The sequence below is a fragment of the Dendropsophus ebraccatus genome, chromosome 5 (assembly GCF_027789765.1).
Source record: "Dendropsophus ebraccatus isolate aDenEbr1 chromosome 5, aDenEbr1.pat, whole genome shotgun sequence".
Lineage (NCBI taxonomy): Eukaryota > Metazoa > Chordata > Amphibia > Anura > Hylidae > Dendropsophus > Dendropsophus ebraccatus.
In genome coordinates, this window is record NC_091458.1 from 124,175,129 (window position 1) to 124,201,971 (window position 26,843).

General features: G+C 38.1%; 1 protein-coding gene across 1 annotated transcript in view; it reads left to right on the top strand.

The window, feature by feature from the left end:
• The window catches only part of GALNT17 (polypeptide N-acetylgalactosaminyltransferase 17), a 214,539-nt gene that overhangs the window by 29,700 nt on the left and 157,996 nt on the right, over nucleotides 1-26,843 (top strand). Inside the window, exon 2 of the mRNA XM_069971179.1 lies at nucleotides 11,162-11,345. Within this exon, the coding sequence (XP_069827280.1) occupies nucleotides 11,162-11,345 (184 nt within the window). The remainder of the gene's footprint in view (nucleotides 1-11,161; nucleotides 11,346-26,843) is intronic.

Here is a 26,843-nt window from a genome sequence, read left to right on the forward strand (position 1 = left end):
ATGTACAATCCCCACCAACCATGCTAGGAGTTTTAGTTCTGGAAGACAAACTGGAGTAGGTTAACATCTCCGTATTAGATCCATTTATTGAAACTCCATAAATTCCAAAAGAAAAAAAGTACAAAAACAAGCAAAGAGCATGATCTGGCACATTTCTGGCAGGCTGGCCCATATTCATAGATGAATTTTTTTCTTTTGGACATTTTCTATGAATTTTTTGGAGTTTCAATAAAAGGATTTTATACGGAGATGCTGACCTTCTCCGGTTTATTTTCATACAAATTCTAAAGATTGGAAAGTCTTGTGGCCGTGCATCCACAAGGTGAGCTTGTTGCCTTCCAATTGTAGCAAGAAAATGTCATGCACTTTTTGTAAGACGCCAGTATCCCCAGCAGTAGAAATGACAATGCAATTTATAGAGAATTAATCATTTTATTCCTTGAGTATGTCTGATATATTTTTAGGAGGCTGTCCCAAAATGTTTTAATGAGAGGGCAACCCCAAGTCCCTTCCTTGCAACCACATCTTCAGCATCTGTCTGATCTACTTGGGTGCTTACGATGAACCACTGTTGGGAACCTATACCACCTACAGAGTATCGTAAAAATTGTATCTTTTGACTTGGAGCCCAATAAGAATCCATATGAGAAATGTGTGCATATTTTAACTACCCCCTCAAAAGTAACCTACAGGTCCCTTTCTAAGCAGTGAAAAAAAGAGCTCTGTCAAGGTTACTCAGAGACATGAGTAAACTGTAGAGCCTTGACAATGTCCTTGCCATTCCCCCCCTCTCCTCCCGCCTCAGAAGCTAGAATTAATTGGGCAATGTTAGACAATGAAGGACCCGAAGAGGAGCCGACCCCAGTGCACATTAGGAAGTAACACACCTGGATATACTCAAGCCAGGATAGTTATCTCTTAGGACTAGCCTCTTGAAGTGTTTGCAAGAATGAAATGCTGTATGTGTATTCACTAAAAGTTGGTGCAGTGGCAGAGAAGTACCCTTTGTCCATATCATGTCGCTAGACCAGAACAGATTTTATACATTTTGACCCACCTAGCCCTTATGTGCAAGATGTGCTTGCTGAGAAAAGCCCCACCCTGGATAGCCTTCATGTCTCTTTAGAGCAACCACAGTGAAGTGACTAAGTCTTTAGGGGAGATTGATCTCTCCAGCGCTAACCAACATTTAGATGTGGAGCCTTGAGGCCAATCAATAATTCTAGTCAGGGCTGCAGCCTCATAATAAAGCTTTCAGTCAGGCAACCCCACTCCTCCCAACACCTTGGGTTTGGTTAAAGTCTGTCTGCTAATCTGTGGGCATCCACCACCCCATATGTATTTGTTAATGGTTGTAATGGTTCCCCCACTACCAAAGAAAATAGTATTGATAGAAATAGGGGCTTCCCTTCACCAATAAAAGGTGATCTTAGCATTTTACAAACTGCTACTAATGATCTTACAATCTGACCAAAAGAGGGGAGAAGGGAGCTTTCTAGTGAAATGTTGTCAGGTCCTAAGTGTGTATAGATGGAGTGCTCAGTCCCCGTACACTCACCTGATAAGGTTGTGCAAGGGAGATAGGCACAACTCTACATACAGCATATACAGACCACCCCAGCACAGCCCAGGTTCATCCATATACAGTGTTGAAGCAATCAATAGAAGAAGGCAGATTCCTTACTGGACCACAGGAACCACCTCAGATCCACTCCAGTGCAGAGTGCAGGTGGTATATCAACAAAAAGTGAGCTACCGCATCAAAACCGCAATGGTAGTAGCAGTATCATACAGGCCAACACAGACCAATTCATAACAACGTGTTGCCGACCCCAATTCCAATGGTGCCTTTCTCAAGCTATAACATCGGTTATAACATGGATACAATATGACACTAGTTGGGCTATAATTTTCTTTTTATAAGCAAGTATAGCACTTTGTGAAAATGTTATGCTGCTTCACGATCTTATTATCTTTCACACATGGTATTGCTTAAACTTCATATTTATACAGTATCCCATGAGCCCCTTTTGCGTAAAATGGTTAAAATAAACATATTAAATATTTATATGTTCAGTTTATAACAAAGATGTAAGGGCAGATTTGTTCCACCCACTTTGCCAATAAACTTCAATGAAATTCACACTAAAATGAAGCGGGGGAAAAAAAAAGCCTTCATTTGTGTTGGCAGTATCTACTCTTTAGCCGGTGCACTCACTCAAGTTATATGACTTGAGACTTCTGAACTTCTTTGGAAACAGTTGACACAACAGTAAAATCTGTTTTTGTTATTTACCTGTTTACAGGCAGCTATTGATGTTTTAATTTTTTTCCATTAACTTGGTGAAATGTCCCAAGGCATGTACACAAATAGACTGCTGGAATTGTAGGACGAAATGATTTGTTAATTGATTCTCCTTTAACTTTAGCACTGTGCTAGTAGTTTGAGGAAAAATATATAACAGCAGTTGACGTTGCAGGTATAATAAAATGAAGAAAGACTAGTGGGAATTAAATTGCCACAAAATAAAGCACTAGCATATCTTTTTATTTGGTTACACATTCCATTTTAAGATTTGTATGAACAAAAGGAAAACATCTAGACAGGCGAAATTTAGGAAGCAAGTAGATAAGATAAGGAGAAGCTATCTTGCCAGATATGTTAGAAAATCTCATTGGTTGCCAAAGCTGGCTCACTATAACTGCTAGATTGGCAATATACCTGGTGACCAGGAAGGCCAAGAAAGTGTCCCAAACAGAAGAGTGATTTGTCATAAAAGATGATTTGGTCCCAGTCTGTTGCAGTCCAGGTATCTTGATCATATCACTATTGCAAACAAATGGAAAACATGCTGGTTATCAATGGCAGGACACCTATTTAGTAATTAATTTTAAAAATTTTCAGTCTTCCAATACTTTTCAGAAAGTTATATAGTTTTGAAATTTATTTCTATTTGAAAAATTTCAAGTTTTCCCATACTTATCAACTGCTGTATGTCTTCCAGGAAGTGGTGTATTCTCTCCAGTCTGACACAGTGCTCTCTGCTGCCACCTCTGTCCATGTCAGAAACTGTCCTGAGCAGGAGAGGTTTTCTATAGGGATTTGCTGCTGCTCTGGACAGTTCCCGACATGGACAGAGGTGGCAGCAGAGAGCACTGTGTCTGACTGGAAAGAATACACCCCTTCCTGCAGGGCATACAGCAGCTGATAAGTACTGCAAGACTGGAGATTTTTTTTAAATAAAAGTAAATTACATATCTATATAACTTTGAAAGAAAAATATTTTCGCCAGAGTACCACTTTAACACCTGAAAATGGTCTGGGAAGAGACAATGGTGCAATGGTGTAATGAAGGTGCCACCTGTGTGTGGATAGCGGACAAGGAGTTACACTACCCAACTGTAACCTCTAAGAGCCATTTTATAGCGCAGGGGGTAAAGCACTTTGTACGCACTTGTGGCAAGACCCAGTCTTTATCAGACTTTTCAACAATTAAACATTTCTATGCATAATTTGTGATGCATTAAACTATTCATTAAAGGGATATTCCACAGGAAAGGGCACGAGTACCTCCGTAACCACCGGTGATCTCCATATCGGCCTGTGGCCTTCATTCTCTATGGGTCTGCCTGTACAGCACTTGGCTCTTTTCGGCTACTCCATAAGAATGAATAGAGTATGGTAAGTTGAGGATTACATGAAACATATGGCACAAACACAGTGATTTATGTTTTCCGGTAATTCAGATGTGGTCTCACTAAAGCTCTATGCAGCAGGATCAACGTTTCCTCTTTCGGTTGGTTGTACTTCAATGGCCAGGCATTCTGTCATGTTGCTCCGATGTAATGATGAAGGAATACATTGGTTGTCCGAGACAAAAGAAAGAAAAGGAGAGCCAGTTTTAATTAAAAACTATTTGAGTGTAACATTCAAAGCTTGAGACATACTATAAATGATATTACAGTTAGAAGCGTCTCTAAACATCTTGAAGACCTCCAAGAGTGTAGAAGAATCTTTTAATGGGTTAATGATCAAAACATCATGTGAAAATGGTGTGTATGGTTGAACCCTTTAAATTTAGTTCCTGTGTAATTCTTTGTATCAGAGTTACCATAACCAATAGAAGTTTTCAATGTTTTTACAACAAAATATGTTTAGCTAACTGGCCTGCACATAATGGCTTTTTCTCCACTACAATAGACTAAATAAATCAACATTCAACTTTTCCAGTTTTTGTTTTCACCATATTTCTTGCTTTTAAAGTGGTATTTCAGCTTGAAATGTCCCATGTGAAGATTGAATTTAGCTCCAGTAAGGATTTTGAGAAGGGTGTGTATGTAATTCTATTTGCATGTTGTGTTCTATAAATATTGGGGTTACATCTTGGTAGAGCTGGTAAAGAGGTGTCTTTTTAGCACACCCTCACACTCCCTAGCAACTCTTGCTGCTGGACTAGTTTGATGCAGAAAAACAAATGACGTGACTAAAACATAGCTCTGTAAGGACCCTAACCAACTGCGTTGTTTTGCCGGCAATCAATCCTGGTGAAATGACAGGGACCAAGCTGCAAGGAACATGGAAGATGAAATGTTGAGGTGAGAAAGAAGGAAGAAAGCTATGGAAGGTGAGCTATGCAAGCCCCCCATATCACTTAACTGGCCGTAGAGTGCCTGCCTTGATCCCCAGTGACTGCTGCCTGTCCCTCCCCTGTATCCATTGCTGCCTGCAGCACATTAAGTTCCGACTATGTTAGCGGCTGCCATCTGTGATAATATTCTGATTAAAATTCAGGTGTTTTGGCACCTCTCGCTCTTTTTTTTCTCTGGGGTACTTTAACATATATCTGCAGAGGTTTTTGAAGATTTGTTGCAGATTCTGACTTCTCTATAGAAGTTAATAGGCAAAATTTACAACAAATTTGCAACCGCTATGCAAAATTGATTGACATGCTGCAGACTTTAAATTTCTGTGTGTTTTTTTGTACAGTATGTGGATACAATTTATTAAATTCTCATTCATATGGTTGCTAGTGAATTTTGCTGTGGAAAATCTGTGACATATATGATCCATGTAAAGGAAGTACCTGTCACAAAGGTTGGACTCAGAGCAGCATGATCAAATTCGGGTCATGCGCATTTCCAACCCAGTGTGGTTGTCTCCATGGGTACCCGTATTTACTGCTGCAAAGGGATTGCAAAACATGTCAGGTCCATATTTTATGACTGATACACTTTAAGATTTTTTGCAATTTGTAATAAAAGAATTGTATGAGTGACTATTTTTCCACAAACATTTGAGAACCTATACAGTATTCATGTCCATAATATTGCTTAAGAGAAAAAGGCACCTAATTCATAATTAACTACTCATTCTAAATTTCTCATTTCCTGACAGGGATGTTAGTAGGATCTTAAAAGATCAGAGGCACCAAAAAATAATTGGCACTCACGGGTGGCCATGGGTCTTGGGAAAAAAAACAAATGTTTACCATTGTGAATAAAGTCTTAGAACTGTGAGATCTTATAAAATTTTCTGTTCTATTGCCTTGATTAATTGTCAGGTTTAATAAAGATTCAGGACTAATTGCTCCTCTTATATCCTTGGGATAGAAAATGTGAAAAAATAAAAATACTTGAAATCTAAGATGATAAGCCATCCGAGTGACTGCCTTATTCCGAATATAACAGGAAGAACTAACTGACCCTGAGGAGAACTAAACATAATTATAAGGAAACCTGAATTTTTAAACTGAAAAGAATTCAACTGCATATAAAGGTGAAACATTCATTTAGAAAGTCTTACTAGTTACTATGGAATGTCTTACTAGAAAAAAAGAAAAATCTGGGGCCTACATATATGCCCCAGTGTTCAGTATCAACGGAAATTGTTAAAAAAATTTATTTTAGGTTTACAATATGAGTAGAGATGAGCAAAGAAGATTTTTTTTTAGCTTTGTACGAAGCAAAACTGATCTGCAATCATATTCCTCATGCTGCCTGCCCTATGCAGAGGGAGGGGACGCCTGGGACCACCTGGAAAATGCCTGGAAAACATAGATACAGCTATGGCTGCATCCATGTTTTCCAGGTGGTCCCTGGGTGTTATCTGCCTCTGCTCAGAACCGGCAGCCTGAGGGATATGGGCACAGATCAGTTTCCCTTCGTGCAAAGCAAAACTAATCTGCGCCGTTCATCTTTATTTATTTCAATGTACTATATCTGCTCTTATTTCTTAACCTTAGGTTAGTCCAAAATGCCCAATATGTTATTTATAAAGAAAAATCAATCCAGATTTCTTTTCTTTTTTAAGATAATATAAAAAATACAAAGTTCCAAAAATGTGGGTTTAAAGTGGTATTCCAACCAGGAAACAGGAGTTTTTTTTCCCTCTGGGCTTCTTTTAGCTGCCAGAGGTACTGTAATAGGAAACTCATTAATAGCTAGTAATTAGAGTTGTGTAAGTAGAGCATACCACTGTGAACTACACAGTTACCATAACCAGGGGGCCTTGATTTTAATATAGATGTGAGTCCATGAGGTAGGATCTGTATCTAGGCGACATTTATGGCATATCCTGTGGTTATACCATAAATGTTCCAGATGGAAATACCCTCTTTATTTTCTTACTACTTCTAACTCTTACATCTGTTAACTATAGCAAATCCTTATGGATACGGGCTTAAGACCCTATTACACCTCAAGAAATTTTACAGAAGAAAGCGCCAACCTAGGTCGGCGCACGTTTCCCCCTCTTTCTCCGCTCTCTGCACTCTACTTTTACATGCACATGTCGATTGATCATTACCTTTCAATAGGTGCTATTACACTGAACGATTATCGGCTTGAATAATCGGTAATTGGCCAAGTTAATGTAATATGGCCTTTAGTCTATACAAACAACAGGTATTTTTTAGAATACATGCTCAATTTTTAAGTGCATAAGAGATACAAACTGAGATCCTCTATAGTAAATACTAGAGATGAGCGAACCTAGAGCATTTCCGAGTCGATCTGAACCTGAGCGTTTGGCATCTGATTAGCGGGGGCTGCTGAACTTGGATAAAGCTCTAAGATTGTCTCGAAAACATAGATACAGCCAATGACTATATCCATGTTTTCCACATAGCCTTAGGGCTTTATCCAACTTCCGCAGCTCCCCGCTAATCAAATGGCGAACACTCGGGTTCGGATGAACTCAAGCATGCTCGATGTTTGCTCATCTCTAGGAAATAGGTCTAGAACATATGTCCCCATAGCTACCAGTATTTCACTAGAACTTTAACATCTTAATTTTGAATTTAGAAGACATTCACACTGGCAATACAGACTGAGAGAGACCTAATGAGGAACATTAGTTTAATTAAAACATCCTTTTTTAATGTTATGTCCCTACTCAGCCATAAGATGCATTATCTTTTTTTAATATACGTGTTTAATTTGAACTAAAGCATATGTTTCTCAGTCTAAAGCTTTGATTTCTCTTATTTTTTCTTTTCCCATAAAGCATTGTGCTATTGGTATTAAACATTAGTGCATCATCATTACTGCTTAATAGATATACAACATGATACGCTGAAGGGATTATCACAACAAATTAGTGAGTTTTTTTCTTCATGACTGCACAAGTGCACATAGCTTCTAGGCCTAAACATCTGACTTGCATCACATTTAGACCATTCAGAAAATGCAGACTCTTAGCAAAAGAGAAGACATATTAACCATAACATTATGAAAACAGTCTCTAAAGGGAAATACACATTGGATCACAATCATTGTATCAATCTGTCTAAAACAAAAATCTGAGATAGAAACCCATCACAGCTCATTCTGAGAAATAAAAGCTGAGCTGTAATTGGTTGCTATCTGTCGAAGACAAACATTAGTCTGATTGTTGTATCAAACACATTAACCCCTTCAAGAACAAGCCCATTGATGCACGGATGTCCGGGTCAATTTAATGCAATGTTCCTTCCTACCTTTTAAGAGCCATAGCGCCTTTATTTTTCCACTTACAGGGCTGGTTAGGGTGTCACTTTGTGCGCCATGATCTCTAGTTTTTATATTATATTGGTTTAACAGACAAATTTTGATCTATTTTTATTAATTTTTTCTGATATATAATTTTAAAAAATTAGCAATTCTGTTTTTTTTTGTTTGTTTAGTTTTCTCGGTTCTGTTATATTTGAATAGATCTGACAATTCCGCATGCTACGATATATGTGTTTGTTTATTTATTTATTTTTTAAATATTTTTATTTTTTTAATGATCAAGGAGGTATATTAAACTTTTATTTTTTGTAATATTTTTTAAAACTTTTTTTTTACTTTTTTTTTAACTTTAAAACATGCAACCCATAGATTGCATATACTGATCTATGCTATGCCATAGCATAGCTTAGATCAGTGTTATAAGCGATCTATGCATAGAGCCTGCTTGAGAGCAGACTTTATGTATAGATCGCCCATCCGACAGGACAGAGGTAAGTGATTTACCCCCCACCCGTCGGTACAAGCATGGCTACGGGGGTCCCCCGATCACAGCATTTAAGGGGTTAATGACAAGCAGCTGTGGGAACCCAGCTGCCTGTCATTATGCTGGGCTCCCCAGACACTGATATATGGATTGCTGATGTGAAGGGGTTAATAAGAAATGACAGCAATGTCAGATGCTCTAGAAGCCAAGATACCTGACCCAGGTTAGATGCATGCAAATACGCAAAAGTAAAAACATCCACTGAATAATTGTGCCCTTCAAAAGAAGATAGTGACCCCATTGATCAGATATCTGTCTGACTCCTCCAGAGGCAGAAGAATGGAAACCAAAATTATACCTGGATAATGTTTTATTTCTTTCTTGGTTTCCTGAAGGAACAACACCTCCTCTTCTTTTTCAAGTAAGGACATTTTGGTGTCTTTTAGAAATAGGGACTTTTTCTTTATAAGACACTAAGGTAAGGGGAAGGAAAAGATGATGGTAAAGGAAAATTGCCTGGAAAGAAAAAGAGTGTAAAGGACCTTCACAGGGCGATTATTGTGCAAATACATTTTCAAATTGTTCAAATTTAAGCCATAATCTGTAAACTTGGCAATGATCAAACGATGAACAAAAATTGGTTTGTATATGGTTGATCGCTTTTTTTGAGCTGACCTCAAAATCATTGTTAATCGTTCTCAAGTTTTTTAATGTGAACACTAATGGTTCATGGTATATAGATACGAACACATTTACGATAATTCACAGTACATTTATGAACACAATTATGTTCAAAATTATAATTGCATTAGCGACTTTTCGTAGCGATTTATCTTCTCGTCTAAAAAAAAATCCTTGCTTGTTGTTCGCTAAACGAGCACTTAAGAGATATAGCCATACGTGTCAAAGGACTCTTAAGTAGCATCTCTACATGTTAATAATATCCAGACTAATGAATAATAGTGTAAAAAAAATTTAATTGGCAAACAGAAGAACAATTGAAGAAACAAAGAAAGATGGGAAAGGATGTATATGAGTATTATTATTACTAGAATAATAATAATAATAATAATAATAATAATAATAATAATAATAATAATAATAATAATAATAATAATAACATTGTCACCCATAAACGGTCATACCCCTGAGTCCAGAGAGGTTCCAGTATTACAAACAAAACAAATGACCAGGCAATTAACAGAAATCAATGGGGGGGATTTATCAAACTGGGGTAAAGTAGAACTGGCCCAGTTGCCCCTAGCAACCAATTAGATTCCATGTTTCATTTCTCACAGACTCTTTGGAAAATAAAAGGTGGAATCTGATTGGTTGCAAGGGGCATCTGAGCCAATTCTACTTTACACCATGTTTGAAAAATCTCCCATTTACCATAAAGATAATGGCACTCTATCAGGTGCTAGTGAGTAAAAAGTAGTCCACTGAAACATTTCCCAGTGTGATTTGAAGAGAAACAGGCATGGTTTATAAATATTAAGCCAAATCCTGCACAATTTGCTTTTTAGCTCTCTGTTGTTTTCGTGTGGTGAGTTCCCATGGAGAGGTAAGCTCCCTGATGGCAAGAAAGCCAGGTCATGGGGAGCTTCCTAGTTATTGATATTACAAATATATCCAAGGCGGAACATTTATTCTGTAAATCTCATACTTGTGAATAGGGATTAACTTGCCATCATGTATAAACGTGATTCCAAAAGGGGAAAGTCCAGTAAAAGGAAATCTTTTTCTTATGAAGCCATGCAAAAGTTAAAGTTTTCTTCTTTTAACCGGGTAACCGGAGCAAGATCTTTGAACATAGTAGTGCCATATTCCTCTTATTGGATGGACTGGATGGAAGATATTCTTTTGTTTTAGTCAGGACCTGTTTTCTGTATTGAAATGTAAGGAATCAGCAGACTACATTTCTTGGGGTTCAAAGGTTTTAGGTCAAGGGTGTGTGGCCTTTCAGTATTGAAAGCAAGGGATCTGAATTTCTGGCCTCATCGGTATGCCACTGTAGGGAAAGAAGTAATTGCTTCTCTTAAATCTTGATCAGCCGTTAAAATTGGCCAGTGTTTGTGATTGAGGATCTTTGTCTGTTGTTTTGGTTATATGTACCAACACATGACAGCTTCCCCCCCCCCCCCTGCTTTTTTATCAATATTTCAGTATGTGGAATCACCCTAGCCATGGTATAAGGTCTTTGTAGAATATTTTTGTACTTCATTTGGTGCACATAGTGTGCCCATTACATTGCCTTTCAATTGAAACTAAAAGTATTTATCAAAAAGAAAAAGTCAAAACAAATTTAGCGACGTGATTACAAACTGTGCCTAGTGTTTTAGAAATTGGTCCACATATATACTTATTCCATGAGTAATTATATCAAATCCAAAATTATAGGATGCTCAGGGATGTGGTGACTTTTGAGTTTGTGAATCTTGGGTAGCACGTAGAGGGTTGCTAACATACTGTAGGTGTAGGATCCAATAGATGGAATCTGAACCAGTTATTAGGTCAGCCTCCTTTGTTACAGCATGTTAATTCAATTGAGCACCATGATAACCCCCCCCCCCCCCCCCCCCCCCCTACTGAGTTTTACATTTTTTGTTGAATAATAATGTAATGGCAATGTATTATTGTTATACACCACAGATTATACAAATAACAACAGATTATTTTTGTTTTTAGGTTTATCAAAATCACTTGGGCTTATTGAAGGGTATGGTGGCCGGGGAAAAGGTGGACTTCCAGCTACACTTACACCCGAAGAAGAAGAGAAAGCCAAAGGACCACATGAAAAATATGGCTACAATTCCTACCTCAGTGAGAAAATTTCACTGGATCGAGCTATACCAGACTATAGACCAACTAAGTAAGTAGTTGCTTGAGAAAGGTCTTGGTGAACAGTCTAAAGGTCACACAAGTTAATAAACTCCTATAAATGAATTAAAGAGGTTATCTAGCTAAATTCTTTTTCTTTCAAATAAACTGGTGTCAGAAAGTTATATAGAGTTGTAATTTACTTTTATTAAAAAATCTAAAGTCTTTCCATAATTATCAGCTGCTGTATGTCCTGCAGGAAGTGGTCTATTGTCTATTTTTTTTTTTTTTTTAGTCTGACACATTGCTCTTTGCTGACATCTCTGTCTGAGATGGGAACTGTCCAGAGCAGTTGCAAATTCCCATAGAAAACCTTTTCTGCCCTTAACAGTTCCTGTCTCGGGCAGGGGTGGCAGTAGAGAGCACTATGTGAGACTGGAGAGAATAAAACACTGAAAAAAAAACGGTATCCACCCTGTTCACGGAGAGGGCAGACAGCGGGAATCAAAAGCCGATAGTTCAGGTTCATACGAACCCGAACTTCGGCAAATTTGCTCATGTCTAGTAGCAATGAATAAAATCTTACTATAGATTGATATCACAGGATCACTTTATTTACCATAGTTGCAAGAGAGGGAAGCTCACTTTCTCTCCCTTATTTGTACAATGACCACAGGTCACAAAGCATGCATGGAATATTTTCCGATAGACAAAGTCATTACCAGACTATAGTAACCAAACTACTGTAAAATCTCTAAATGCCATTACCAGCTGCTCAGATAAGGTGGCCACCATAAAAATCATGTACACAAAAGAACAAATATACATTTATTCACCTCCATATTGAGGAGGTCAGTAGGTCAGTATACTGTCATATACATAATTCTACAAGTGTCATTTCTATGACGTCTTTACCATGCACCAAGCTCCTCCCTGCCTATTTGACATGGGTTGGTGCAGCCTCACACTCATAATAAAAGCCATTGTTTTAAAATTAAATGACAGCCGTCCAATAAAAACAGATGTAATTTTGATGGTATGTGAACATAGCCTAAATGTGCTGAAACAGAAACAGTGATGCAGACAGAAATATGTAAACCAAGGCTTGATTCATATTTCTGTTATTTCTCTGCCCATTTTCTGCTTCTCTGATCTGTTTTGCAATAACAGAAACAAAAAAAAAAAAATAATCAACTATTCTGTTTAAATCCCCAGTGTTTTCAATAGGAATTTATTTTATCAGTTTGCAACAATTTATGCCCATTCCATTTACTTTCCATTTTTGTAATGGAGAAAAAAACTTGGCAGGTTAGTAGGGCATGCATAAAGTATCACCGGCTATCACCGGGGTACTTCCATAGAGTGGCCCAGAGCAACCTCAGCACAGTACTAGGAGTGAGTGGAGGGTTAAATTTATGTTTGTTTGTTTTTTTATTGTCCTACCCCTCCCTACTGCCTTATAGTTAAAGCACTTGAACCTTTCCTTCTGTACTGTATTTTGTGCTATCAGTGTATCAACATTTTTTTATTAAAAGGCTATGTTCCCACAGAGTAGTTTATCTCAGTATTTTGGTCCATATTTTGCAATCAAAACCAGGAGTGGATTGAAAAGAAAGCTAAGTTTGCGCACTGTTGAAATTGAGTTAATGTCCATGATTTATTGGCAAATAATTGTTGTTGTTTTGAAATAACGGACATTATTTGCCATTAAATGACGGCCATCCACTCAATTTCAACAGTGTGTGGACACAGCCTTTCTGTGTCTTCAATCCACTCCCGGTTTTGATTGCAAAATATGGACCAAAATACTGGCCAAAAATATTTTGTGGGAACATGGCCTAAAAGTACATTATAAGACTCCAGAATAATGTTAAATATCTAACAAATTATTTTTTTTACGGATTGTTTTCAAGGAATGGTTAATTTCTAGAGATGAGCGAGTACTGAAATACTTGTTTTCGATCCAGTATTCGATAAAAAATGCAGTAAAAAATATTTGATTCCCCTCCCATCTTCCCTGAATTTTTTTTTTTAACCAATAACTATGTAAGGGGCGTGAGAAAGGCACAAGAAGTACACAGGCAGTGAAAAAAAACATCTACATTCTTTGTCTGGCTAAACCATGTGATCTTCAAAGTACACGAATAGTGGTTTTCAGATTCATATTCAGATGCTACTTGGAGCTAGAGAGGGAGACAGTGTGTAGCAGGGACAGTTAGGTGTGAGGTAATTTTAGGCAGAAGGGACCCCCAAAAACCCTTGTAAGGGCTAAAATCATAGATAACAGAGATTGATTACACATTTATACCGCTATTAAACCGACTAGCAACATATCAGTGTGTTCAGATAGGAAGACAGCTGGAGTGCACTGTGAGGAATAGGCTGCAGTGTATCTACTTGGTGAGCTATAGGGTTATATGGCTGTATACTAAGAGTGTGCGTAACATTAACCATTGGAACGTCCGTTGCCTGAAGGCATTTCTAACAAATTATATATATATATATATATATATATATATATATATATATATATATATGGTATACGGCTCTATACTGATAGTTTTTGGAGTGTATTGTTGAGAGGTTGTGATAGTGGCGTAATCCTTTGGCTTTTGCGTGTTAGATGCACCCAGGCATGCTTCCCCTGCTCTCCCAGTTTCCCAGAGGTGTCATGGTTGATTTGGAAACCTAAATTTGACCACTTGGAGATCACCAAGTCACAAGCATTTTTTCCCATAGACTTTAATGGGATACGATATTCGATCCAATAGTTGAGCATTGCGGTCTACTCAAATCGAATTTCGAACTTTCGAATATTTCACTACTGGCTCATCTCTATTAATTTCTGGTTCTACATTGTATTGTCAGAACTTTTCAGTTACATGGGTCACTAAACTGATCTAGTGTCCAATCTATTATATTTTTGACTCTGGTAAAATATTCTATTCCACTTTGTATTCATTTGGTTTATGTGTAATCATAGGAGTGTAAAAATTTGTAAAAAGTCAACGGAAATAGAAAAGTAATTGATAGATATAATAAGCATTTGTTATGGTTGGATAAAATCGTATTTGTTACTGATCCACAGACAAGAAGCTGGCTAAATGGAAATCACAGCTGTTTCTCACTTTCTACCTATATGTGTGTGGAAAGGCAATCCCTTTATTAGACTTTATGCTTCACTGTTTTTTTCACCTGCTGTTAAGCAAACTATTGAAATTGAAATAACAGGCATGGCTGCATTAAATTGGAGGAGATCATTGCTATGTTAAATTGCTCTCGAAATGAAGAAGTTAGAAATAATTAAAGTTTTATTTGTCTTGATATTTTACTAGCTGGCCCTTGAAATTCCTCTCACTATTCCAAGGCCAATTAAAGTGACTCTGTACCCACAATGTGCCCCCCCCCCCAACCGCTTGTACCTTCAGATAGCTGCTTTTAATCCAAGATCTGTCCTGGGGTCTGTTCGGCAGGTGATGCAGTTATTATCCTAAAAAACAATCCAAGTAGAGGGAGAGAAGGAGACAAGGGCACTCACCCATCTGTGGCAAAATGACTCCTTTATTTGCAAAGCGTGCAGTTAAAAGTCCATGAAGATATCACGACATGCGGGCAGACGCCATACCACTATCACAGTGCTAACATGATGGCCATTTCTCGCGAGAAATGGCCATCATGTTAGCACTGTGATAGTGGTATGGCGTCTGCCCGCATGTCGTGATATCTTCATGGACTTTTAACTGCACGCTTTGCAAATAAAGGAGTCATTTTGCCACAGATGGGTGAGTGCCCTTGTCTCCTTCTCTCCCTCTACTTGGATTGTCTATATATTGTTTTTACGAGGAGCACCCCCGGGGCAAACAAGGCATAGTCCAATACTTATGGCAAGTTTCTACAAGTAAACCGCCGATAGAGAGTAGTGCCGGTGACCTCTACCTATGTTTATTTGTCCTAAAAAACAACTTTTAAACTTGCAGCCCTGTGCCCAACGGGAGTATCTGTGCCCTAACTTTGCACCACCCCTCCGTCCCTACTCCCCACTCTCCTCATCATCAGGAATGCCACTGAAACATTTTCTCCATGCTGAACATTGCACAGGTGCCTTAACAATCCAGCCCATGTTCAGTATTCACACAGCTCACAGCTGATGAATAGGAGACAATCTGCCTGGAGCATTCCTAATGATGAGGAGGGTGGAGAGGAGGGACAGAGAGGTTATGCCAGCCTAATGCATACACAATCTAAGCCATTGTTGTTGGGCACGGAGCTGCCAGTTTAAAAGTTGTTTTTTAGGACAATAGCTGCATCACCTGCCAAATGGACCCCAGGACAGATCTTGGATTAAAAGCAGCTATCCGAAGGTACAAGTGGTTTGGGGGGGCAGATTGTGGGTACAGAGTCGCTTTAAGGCTGGGTTCACACATCCGTTGACTTCCATTTTAAATAAATTAAAAAAAAAAGAACGGATTAAAACGGATGCTTTTTTTAATGGACACAAAAGTAGTGTTGACTACGTTTTTCTGTCCATTAATAGTAACCAAATAAAAACAGATATGTTGATTGGATTGCAAAAAGCAGTGTGAACCCAGCCTAACACATTTTAAATGGGGGGTTGGAGTGTTCCCATCCTGGGTATTTATGGTGTATTTTTAAAAATGAGATTCTGGCCCAACATTGGTACAGACACACTGGGACAATATAAATCCTATGTGTGTCAGTTGAGATTGGCCATCAGCGGGCACTTTACTCCATTAACCATATAAGAACGTTTTTTTTTCCCCTCAGAGCCTTAACAAATTTATTTTTCCATCTATAGAGCCAATAAAAGCATTATTTTTGTGGGTCAGTTGTTCAGACTCTAAAAGCAGATCTTTTAGAACAGTCACGGAGAATCAAATGGCTCCATGTGATTGCATCATGAACAAATTGGAGCCCTGGATTACTATTAACAGGCATTGTAACTGTATAGATACCGCTTTTAACATGTTATTGGCATCTAGATAGTTAACAATCTGCATGAGAGCTCACTGTATGTGGGCTACTTACAAAAATATGGTTATGAGAGGACTCAACTCCTTACAATACACTGTACATTGGGGCATATCAATCATGATGACTATAGACAATTTAAAGGAAATTAATGTTAGGGCTACTATCTCTTCTTTGTCTCACTGAATCACTGAAATACCTAGGCATTATGGTTTTAGGTAAAGTGAAAGAATACATGTCAAGCTTCACACAAGCTTACCCCTGTCCACCCATCAGATGAGCGGGGAATACGGCTGGCGTACATCATGGTGAATCTGGTTCTTTTCCGTGGTATTTGACAAGCGGTCATCTTAGTAAATGTCCCCCTATATTCCTAAACATGTATCAGTCCAACCATTTCTTTTAGAGAAGAGCACTGGTCATTAACCTAGGCAATGAATTTTCAACAATGAGTGGGTAATAGCCATATTTCTGGAGAAGAAGGCAAGTCAATAAATAAATCTATTTGCAAAAGTATTTAGCTTGACGTACCCTAAAATTTTCACTATGTTAGTTGAGATGAAAATACCCCTTTAATCTATCTATGGCAGATGACATGCTTGTCATGTTACAAGGATGGCCTGGACTTATACTGGAGATTTATGAAAAGGTGTAAAATTTAGACTGGTGTAAACTGCCCACAGCAACCAATTACAGCTCAGCTTCCAGCTCTGGTAACATCGAAAGAGGAGCTGTAATTGGTTGCTGTGGGCAGTTTACACCAGTCTAAATGTTTCACTATTGCCTAAGTGTATTAATAAGGGTAAAGTATTACAACGGTATGAGCTCGCTTTGTGGAAATATGAGCATTAAATATAATTTAGATATAAAGTGAAAAGGAATGAAGATCAAGGATCTGATTTGAATGAAGTAGAATGCTGGCTGTCATTAACCTGATGCTATGGCATTGCATTCATCAGTATATACAATCAAAGCATTGAATATATAAGTCCCCTAAAGGACTTATATATGCAATACAAAATGTGTAAATTATTAATTATTAAAAATTATAAAAAACTTATATAAATGCCCCAATAAAGATTTATATTACCTCCTTTCCCATTATACAAATTAAAATATAAAAAAACATAAAAAACAAACATTAAATAGTGTAGCATGTAGAATTGTCTGATCTATTAAAATTTAACAGTACTGTTCCCGCACGGTAAACTATGATAATGAAAAGCAGAAGAAAAAAAAACACATACCAGGATTGCTGATTTTTAAAAAATTATATAAAGAATAATCAAATATTTTCTCTTACACCAATATGAAATCATTTAAAACTAGGGATCATGGCACATAAAATGACACCCCAACCAGCCCTGTAGGTGAAAGAATAAAAGCGCTATGGACATCCATGCATCAATCACCTTTGGTCATGAAGGAGTTAAAGTCATTGTTAAGGTATGAAGGTTATATTTGTATAAAATCAGATTCAGAAGTAATAATAAATGTTTAAGTTGTTGAGTCTTTGAGACAAACATTACACATCTATTATTGAGCTGTCACAAACTTTATATCTTTAAATCAAAAACAGTGGATAAAATAAATAATGTCTTTAAATGGAACCTGCCACCAGCATAAAAATGGTTCCTCAAATACAACTATGTATGATTTGATCTGAGGGATTCCCTTTTAGATACTGTAAAATGGGCCCTTTGATATGAGATTTAGAAATCATAAGTATGAAACATTTAGAGGACAATAAAAAATTAAAATACATTGTTTTTTGGGGGGCCTAGAAAATATTAATATGAGCACTACATGGGGTAATTTAGAGAACTGTTGTTAAAGGAGTAATAATAAACAATTACTCTCACTCCTCCTCATGCTTCTGTAGCGCCGCTTCCAGGTCCCGTTTACAGCAGCCAGTTACCTGCAGTTCTCCTAGCTGCACAGTCATGTCCCTGACTAATTGCTAGCTCAACCAATCAGTGATTGGGGCGGGACACTATGAAATAGGGACAGACAATCCGCCGTCCGACGAAAGAATTGACATGTCAATTCTTTCGGCAGACGGCGGAATCTGCCTGACCATACAATGAAGTCTATGGCACTGGCGGCGAGCAGGGCCCAGTGACGGAATTTATGTCTTATTATCAGCCTCTATTCAGTAGTGTGAACCCACCCTTATAATATAAAAAGGAAATAACATATGCTAAAGTAAATAATAAAAAAAGAATATATATAAATTCTGGGAAGCATATAAACATAAGAATAGTGTATAAGTATTAGATGCAACTTATACTTGTATGTGGGGGTGGGCTCTTTTAGAGGGCAATATATGTATGACTTTACATTTTTTAATATTTCAAAGTACGTAGCAAGTAAAAAGTAATGGGAAAAAATCCCTATTACCGGCCTAGCCACATCTGGTTTACAGATTTATTTTCTCCATGAAATAAAATGTCACATTAAAGTTCATCCAAGTATTCCATCTTTCCAGTTTTAAGAACAAAAAAAACTTGCTGTTCACTCAGACAAATAAAATAATAACAATAATGTGAACCATTTTTGAACCATTTAAAATAGAAATATAAAATCACAATCTGTCTGTTATAGGGAACTTTCTACCTTATAAATTCCTTTGATTTCTGCAGCATCTGCATGTATTTAAAGGGAATGTGTCAGCTTTATATCATTTTCTGGTCTATTCTCAGAAAACTGTTACAAACAACAGCTGAGTTTCAATTACTAGTAATACGTAATGCGACAGACGCTTGAAAGCTGCTAAGCAGTGAACCCTGAAGAGATCAAGAAGCAAGAAAACATATTTTGTCTTATTGTTTTAGGCCTTTTTATTATCTTGGCTTAGACGTGGCCATCTTTTTTTTTTTTTTTTTTTTTTTTTTTTTTAGAATATGCTATTATTTCTTCATATGATTGTAGCACCTATAGCATTCTCCGTTCAGAAACTTAATTGCATGTGCAACAGACCGATACAGTATTATTATGCCTCTGGTACTGTACCAGTGCATCCATATAACAATATCATTAGATTCTTTCTTCAGGCAAAAAACATGGGATTCGAGATTTATAGTTGTGAGCAGTAATAAAGCTTAGTGATCAATAAAATCCACTAATAATTGTAGTCATTCGCAGCTGAAAGAGGCCTTTATTTTTAGTACATGATTGTCTAGAAATTGCTGATTCTTGTAATATGTACAGCCAAAGCCAAGCCATTAAAATTAAACACAGTGCTTTCTGCTGCCACCTCTGTCCGTGACAGGAACTGCCAAGAGCAGGAGAGGTTTTCTATGGGGATTTGCTACTGCTCTGGACTGTTCCTGTCACAGACTGAGGTGGCAGTATAGAGCACTGTGTAAGACTGGAAAAAATGCACCACTTCCTGTGAGACATACAGCAGCTAATAAGTACTAGCAAACGTGAGATTTTTAAATTCAAGAAAATTATGAATCTATTTAACTTTCTGACAATAATTTATTTGAAAGTAAAAAAAAAAAGTCCCCGGCTGGGCGTCCTAGGTGCTTTAGATCACTGTTATGCTGACTGGCAGGTGCAGCTGCCAGTCAGTTTTACGTCTTGAGGGGAGGTTGGAGTTACCGCCCTAATCAGGTCCTGGGGCCGGGACATCTACTCCCTTAAAGTTCTGCCTTCTCTTGTCCCCCTTGCCTGCGAAAGAGCCTCATTAGTTAGTGTGACTAAGCTAGCGTTTGTATCCTGATTATGTTATTCCTCGTTTTTAGATCCCTTGGCTTGGCTTACTGACTAGCCCTTAGACTCCTGACTTTGTACTGTGAGTCTTGTTTGGTTTTTGACCCGGCTAGCTGACCCTGAGAATATTGTGTTTTGTTTGCCTTGTCCTCGTTTTTGTGTTTCACTAATTTAGGTCACGGACTGTCGCCCAGTTACCCGCTGCCACCTAGGGCAGATAGTGGTAAGCAGCCAGGGACATCAAGACGGGTACCAGTGCAGGGCCTTGTCTGTCCTGTGTCTTCAGGTTTCAACCTGACACTAAAACCTGGAGTTTTTTCCAGGACTTTAATAAAGATGATCAAGAGGATAGGTCATGAATATTTGATGTGTGATCAGAATAAAAAGGACATAGTGCTCTAGCAATCACCACATCCTATTTATAGTTTACACAGGGAGAACATTTATATGTTTATGGTTCTGTCTGTTCAATCAGCTTCAATCCCTATATTCTGCAGATTTTCAGGAGTTTATTGTTTATGTCGTTCCATATATCATTGTTGTCAATTGTGATGAGCAGTCAATACTCACCATCAGGGACTGATATGACAGGCCAATCAGACGTTGGCCATTGGAGACATTTTAAAACTATAGACATTTAGGTGGTTATATGACAGTTGACTGTGCCATCAGAGTTAAAGAAAATATTCTTAAAAATTTCTGTAATAAAAATTCTGCAAATGCAGACAGAATGTGGACGCATTTATATCCACGGCCCCATATATTTGTACCTGTTACGGATCGGTGGTCAATGATGTGTGTCACAAAAAAAAAAAAAAAGGATCACTAATCATCTATTTTGAATTAAGTAGGTTGCGGGCACAAATATTTAATTTTGTATTTAAATAATTAAAAAAGTGAAAAGTGAAAGCACTTGACTTTTATCTAATGGGGTGGGGTCCATTTAGCTAAAGCAATAAGTTTTTCTAGACTGCTGTACCTTCTGCAGACTCTTACATGCTTACACCATTCGGATTAACTTAGCTTAGACATATCTTTTGTCATGCCAGTGCCTGATTTGACCTCGGTGCAGTCCTTGGATTGCACCCTTAGCTTTGTTTTGTATTTGAATTTTATGCTTTATTTGCACTTATCTGAACACTGTCTAAAACAGCTCTACTCCTTCTGCTCTGGTAATCCATTTCTTACCACACCCATCTCTTCCCTGCTATTTCCCTCTGGCCACTTAACAGTTAACCTCTGTTTTGCTTAGGTGATTAATATCTGTCGTGTCTGTCTTTGGGCCCTATTCCACTGGACGATTATCGTTCAGATTATCGTTAAATCGTTCGAATCTAAACGATAATCGTTCGGTTGAAATGCAGTTAACGATTAACGACCGAACGAGAAATCGTTGATCGCTTTAAAAGACCTGGACCTATTTTTATCGTTGCTCGTTCGCAAAACGTTCGCAAATCGTTCGCGTTGAATAAGACATCGTTCGGTCGTTCGCAATAGATACGAATGCAATAGCGAATAAATAGCGAAGAAAAAACGATCGCAATTACGATCATAAGTAACGATTATCGTTCAATGGAAATGAGTGAACGTTTTCAGGTCTTTCGCAATAGTGGTCGTTTGAGATCGTTAATCGTTAATGATATGCAAACGATAATCGTTTGGTGGAATAGGGCCCTTTGTGTGTGTGTGTGTGTGTGTGTGATCCAATCACATCTCGGACCAGGTCTCAGACCTCCTATAAGTGTTTCACTGTCCTGTTCGCTATGCTGGTTATTAGTCTTATATGCTTAGTATTCCCCTTGCATCTGATTTCTATTTCTGATTTACCTGGTTACCTGAATTTGGCTTTTTGTACTTCCTGACCTCACTGCTTGGATCCTGTTTTTGTACTGCATTGCTTGTTTGATTTTGACCTTTGGCCTATTAGACTGTCCTTGTGTTTGTTTGTCTGTCCAAGGTAAGTAGGCAGGAACAGTGGGTAAGGAGACAAGTTCAGGGTTTACAGTCTGTGTTCGCCCAAGCCCTTCCCTAGCTGAACTCTCCCTGCGGTTTGTAACACTTAATTTAGCCTGATAAAAATGACAGATAGTCCTCTAAAATCTAAGGAAAAACAGGGTAGAACATAAAATAAATCTTTTCAATCACTGTTTTTTTTTTGTTCTGTATTGTGTTTCTGTACCTCCTGGTTGAGCAGTTTCCAGAATGCACTACTGGTTCCAGAATGCAATGCTGTTCATCACGTCCTCCACGCTGCTTATTCCCCTCCCAAAGCTGTTGCAGAACATCTAGGCTGTGTTCACACATTGCAGCTTCATTGTGTTACTGAATTGTTTGCAGTACTTTATCATTTCATTTTAGTCCCACCCACACAGCACTGTATTCTCTACCTGTAACGCTGATATTGGAATAAAGAACTTTTTGAATTTACATGGGATATATTGTTTATGCCTTGTTTTTTGTCCAGGTGGGATTGGCAGTGGCAGCTCTGATCCTCTCTGCCGTTTAGCATCATTTACTTGTGTTACTGGATAATTTTTGTGATTACCCTGCATTACGGCAATAAAACTCCAACATATGTGAACATAGCCCTAATTTCACTGCAGACTTTTGCACAATCAGTGAAATTAGTGCAGCAGCTGCTCCTGACTGGTCAGAGATGAATCACCCAGGGGATTGGGGGATCCAGCCAAGCCTCCTGTGACATCACGCCCTGCCCCCTGTCTGCATCATCAGCCTGTCCTCAGCAAACACACACACAATGTGAGACAGAGACATGGAACATTTGTCTCCTAAGCTGGGAGAGCAGTGGGAGCAGGAGACAATGTGAATTGGCACAGAGGCCATTTTTCTTCACTTCCTGGATTTCTATCAGCTACCAGTGTGGCAGAACCGCACAGATATAGTAATACATTATATAGACACATCTATATAACTTTTAATGTACTTTTAATAGAAACTTATGTGGAGTTCCCCTTAAAAAACCCTCCTACATACTAAACATCCAAAACCTCTTTGATATAATGACCTGGAAATAGATTTGCTAAATTTATAATCTCTCATTTTTACATAGAAGTCACTGTAGATTCAACCAGAATATCCCCAGGGTTGAGACTGAGGACTGACTGAGTTTTGGGAGGACAAAAGCAGCTCAGGGGCAAAAGACATGGGGGGGGGGATTTATCATAGTAGGTGTAAGTGTGAATTCTCTATAAATCAAATGAATGTTTGTTTTACACTAAGCTAACAGGCATGGAGTGGTTTTGCTCCAGCATTAGTGAGTTTGGAAAAATGTACCACAAGCTCACAATGTGATGTATTAGTCACGCTTAACTGACTGAAGATGTGAGGAGGTGTAACCTGCAAAAAGTTGCAAAAGGAGAAACTGCACAAAAATGTGCTATTTTTTTTTATTTATTTTTTTTACACTAAACCAAATGCCTACTCCAATGATAAATTTCCCCCATAATGGATATTAGCCAAGGTCAATAGCTGCCTCCATGCTGAACAGGCTCATTCTAACAGTCAATTACTTATTAACTATATTGTAAATCTACAACTCTGGTAGTGCAATATCTTGCACATCAGATTAAGAAGCTCCAGCACACAAATTAGAACATTTGATAGGCTCCGACTCCCATACAATTACAATATCTCTATTGTTAGTTTTAGAAACTACAGTATTTTCTCAAAGTTGACCCCAAACATCTATTTAAAGCCACTGGGTTGGTACAAATATAACATACCAAAGAAAATGAAGAAAGACTTATTAAAGCCTATGCGCTCTATTCCATATGGAATTGATATATTATCCTCCTCAAATTTTCCTGACAGGATTACAGCCTGCCCAAATGCCGAATCCCTCTTACAAGCTTATGGCAGGGAGTCTGGAACTGGGCATATGCTTAACTGTAAAAAAAAACAAAAAAAAAACTTGACTTTACCAAAGGAGATTCTTTGAGGGAGATGCACCCATAGAAATATGAGATACACAAATAATTTATATCATCAAAATATTCATCAAAATGATTTTAATAGAAAAGTGTATATTCTGTAGAGGTATTTGTCACCCAGATGAAATAAAGATAGCTCACATGGATGCCATGAATGGAGAAGAAAAAAAAAACAAAAAACAGGCACCTTTTTTTTGGTACATAAAATGTCAATATCAATATTCTACACGCTATTGCAGAAGAGAAATAAAAAACCTGGTGAAGCCTTTTTGTACAACTAACAGTGCTAGGGATGATCTGACAAATTTTGATCCAGAGTGAAGCCTCCATTAAATTTGATTCACAGTCAATTCGCCAGATTCGCTTTGCAAACTCACTAGCACCCCCCATCCTATATATAAGGTGATTGGCTTTCTGGAGGCGGCCAGTCGGCTGTGTATAGTGGAGTGTAGGTTGAAGGAGGGGGTTAGAGCAGGGAGAGAAATACAGAGATATAGGGACAGAGAGGAAAGCATAGGAGGGTGGATTGTGGGTGCTTTTCTGTGGAAGCAGTGAAGCCATTGCCCAGTATACCAAGTAACTGGGTGACTGTTGTTCATTATAGTCATTGGGTGCTCGGTGTGCATTATAGGAAGTCACAGTGAACACAGTGTCCATCCTAATACCTCACTGGGTGGTCATTAACCATTGTCCACTGGGGTCCTGGGAGAACATTGATATTGCGCCGCTGATCCACCAACGTCCACTACTATCCATGGTGAAAATTGATTGACAGGCTAATTGACATTTTTTTTTTATTGACATTTCATCTGATCTTGCTTGTCTAGCCATAGTTTACCCTTATTTAAGAGTGTGAACGTAGCTCCAGAGTGACAGAAGATGTTCCTGACATATTGTTACAAGGGTAGGACCAGATGTACAATGAATCATCACTAGAGATAAGCGAATCATTTAAAAAAAAAAAGTGTAAAAAAAAGTTTGCAACATTCACAAATGTTTACCTTAAAAAACAATCTGCGAACTTTGCAAACTGAACAAAACAGATGAATTCATCGGTGTCCTCAGCTGTCTCCAGCCCGCTCAGGCAATCACTGACTCAGGGACAGAGCCACTGTCAGTGATTGGCTGGGTGGGCTTTCTCTCTCCATTCAGCCAATTAGTTACTCAGTGAGAAGGGACAGCGTCACAAAGGGTGTTTGGCTTAGCTGGCTCTCACTCTTGTGTCTCAAGAGTGATAGCCCGCTCAGCCAATCAGCAGCTGTGGCTATACGCTGATTGGATTGCCTGAGCTAGCTGGAGGTGACTGAACACACAGAAAAGGACATTGGGGGAGAGTGGAAACGTGAATATTCCTTTTTTTGGGCACATTTTTTAACCAATTTAGCAAAAATTTACTTTGCTCATCTGTAATCATTACCTGAAGATGGAGAGAATCATATTCTAAGTGTTTGCGTGATGTTTTAAATGGATTCGATATTCCACCCTCCCCAATTTTTCCCAACAGCTAACCTGCCCAAAATGCCAAATCCAATCTTCAAATGCGTGGCAGGGAGTGTAGGACTGTAAAGAATTCAATTTTGCTTTGAGCTTTTTATTTTAAATCTCCTTCTTATAAGAGAAAAAGTTGTTATAGCAGGATTTGTTGTTTATGCTTTTCAGCAGATATATATCCTCTGTCAATAAATAGAAATACACTTTTATGACATGGATCATGGTATTTTGTTAGTTGTATTTATCTATATTCCCTTTTTTTTTTTTTATCATGGTACATTACCTTTAAGTAGGGAGAAATTGCCAACGTAATCTTTTTAAGCAAGGTACAATTGTAAGACCCATCCATAAATGTTCACATTATAAAACTGAAAACATTTTATGGGAAAAGCTGTAAATGATGTATCACCTTGGATAAGGCAAAAATACCCTTATGGCACTTGTAGTTTACAAAATAGTGATGCTATTAAATCAAAATATTATCACCCTCACAACTGCTTCAGTCTATTTAATGGGACTCTGTTTGTCCCAAAAATTATATTTCTCCCTTTAGGTTAAACAATAAGGTGATTTAGGAGTGAGATTGCTATGGCATTATACACTTCTTTCTTCACTGTTGCATCTATCAGCCTTGTGCATAGCATAGAAAACTATGGGGAAATGTGTAGGGAAGTCTAAGTATCCATTCACATGTACAAGATCTGCTGCAGATTTGATGTTGAAGACTATGTTCCCACCATAGGAATGGGCCATCATTAAACGGCACAATCCATCTATTAATAATGAGTAGAGATGAGTGAATCACTCAGAAATTTGTTTCCCGAAGTTCCCAAATATTTTCATGAATTAGTGAATTGCATACAAACTATTTTTTATTAAAACAGGCAAACTATAGTTGCTATAATAGTGGGACTATTACAGAGTAGGATTTTTTTTACAGCTGTTGCTGTGACAGTGTCAAAATTGGAAAATGTCAATTTAAAAAAAAAAATTCAATGATTCAATTTCCGCCATGGACAGTAGTGGATGTTGGTGTATCAGGGACATAATATCAATTTACTGAACAGCGGTGGATATTAGTAAATGAGCACCCACTGAGGTATTACGATGGACAATGTGTTCACTGTGACTTCCTATAATGCACACCCAGCACCCAGTGACTTGGTATAATAAACAACAGTGACCCAGTTACTTGGTATACAGGACAATGGCTTCACTGCTTCCACAGAAAGGAACCCAAAATCCACCCTCCCCTCCTCTCCTCTGTCCCTATCTCTGTGTATTTCTCTGCCTGCTCTGCATGCTGCAACCTGCTCTCCACTATACACAGCTGACTGGCTGCCTCCTAGAAGCCAATCACCTTATATAGAGGGTAAGGGGGGGTTGCTGACATCACAGTGGGG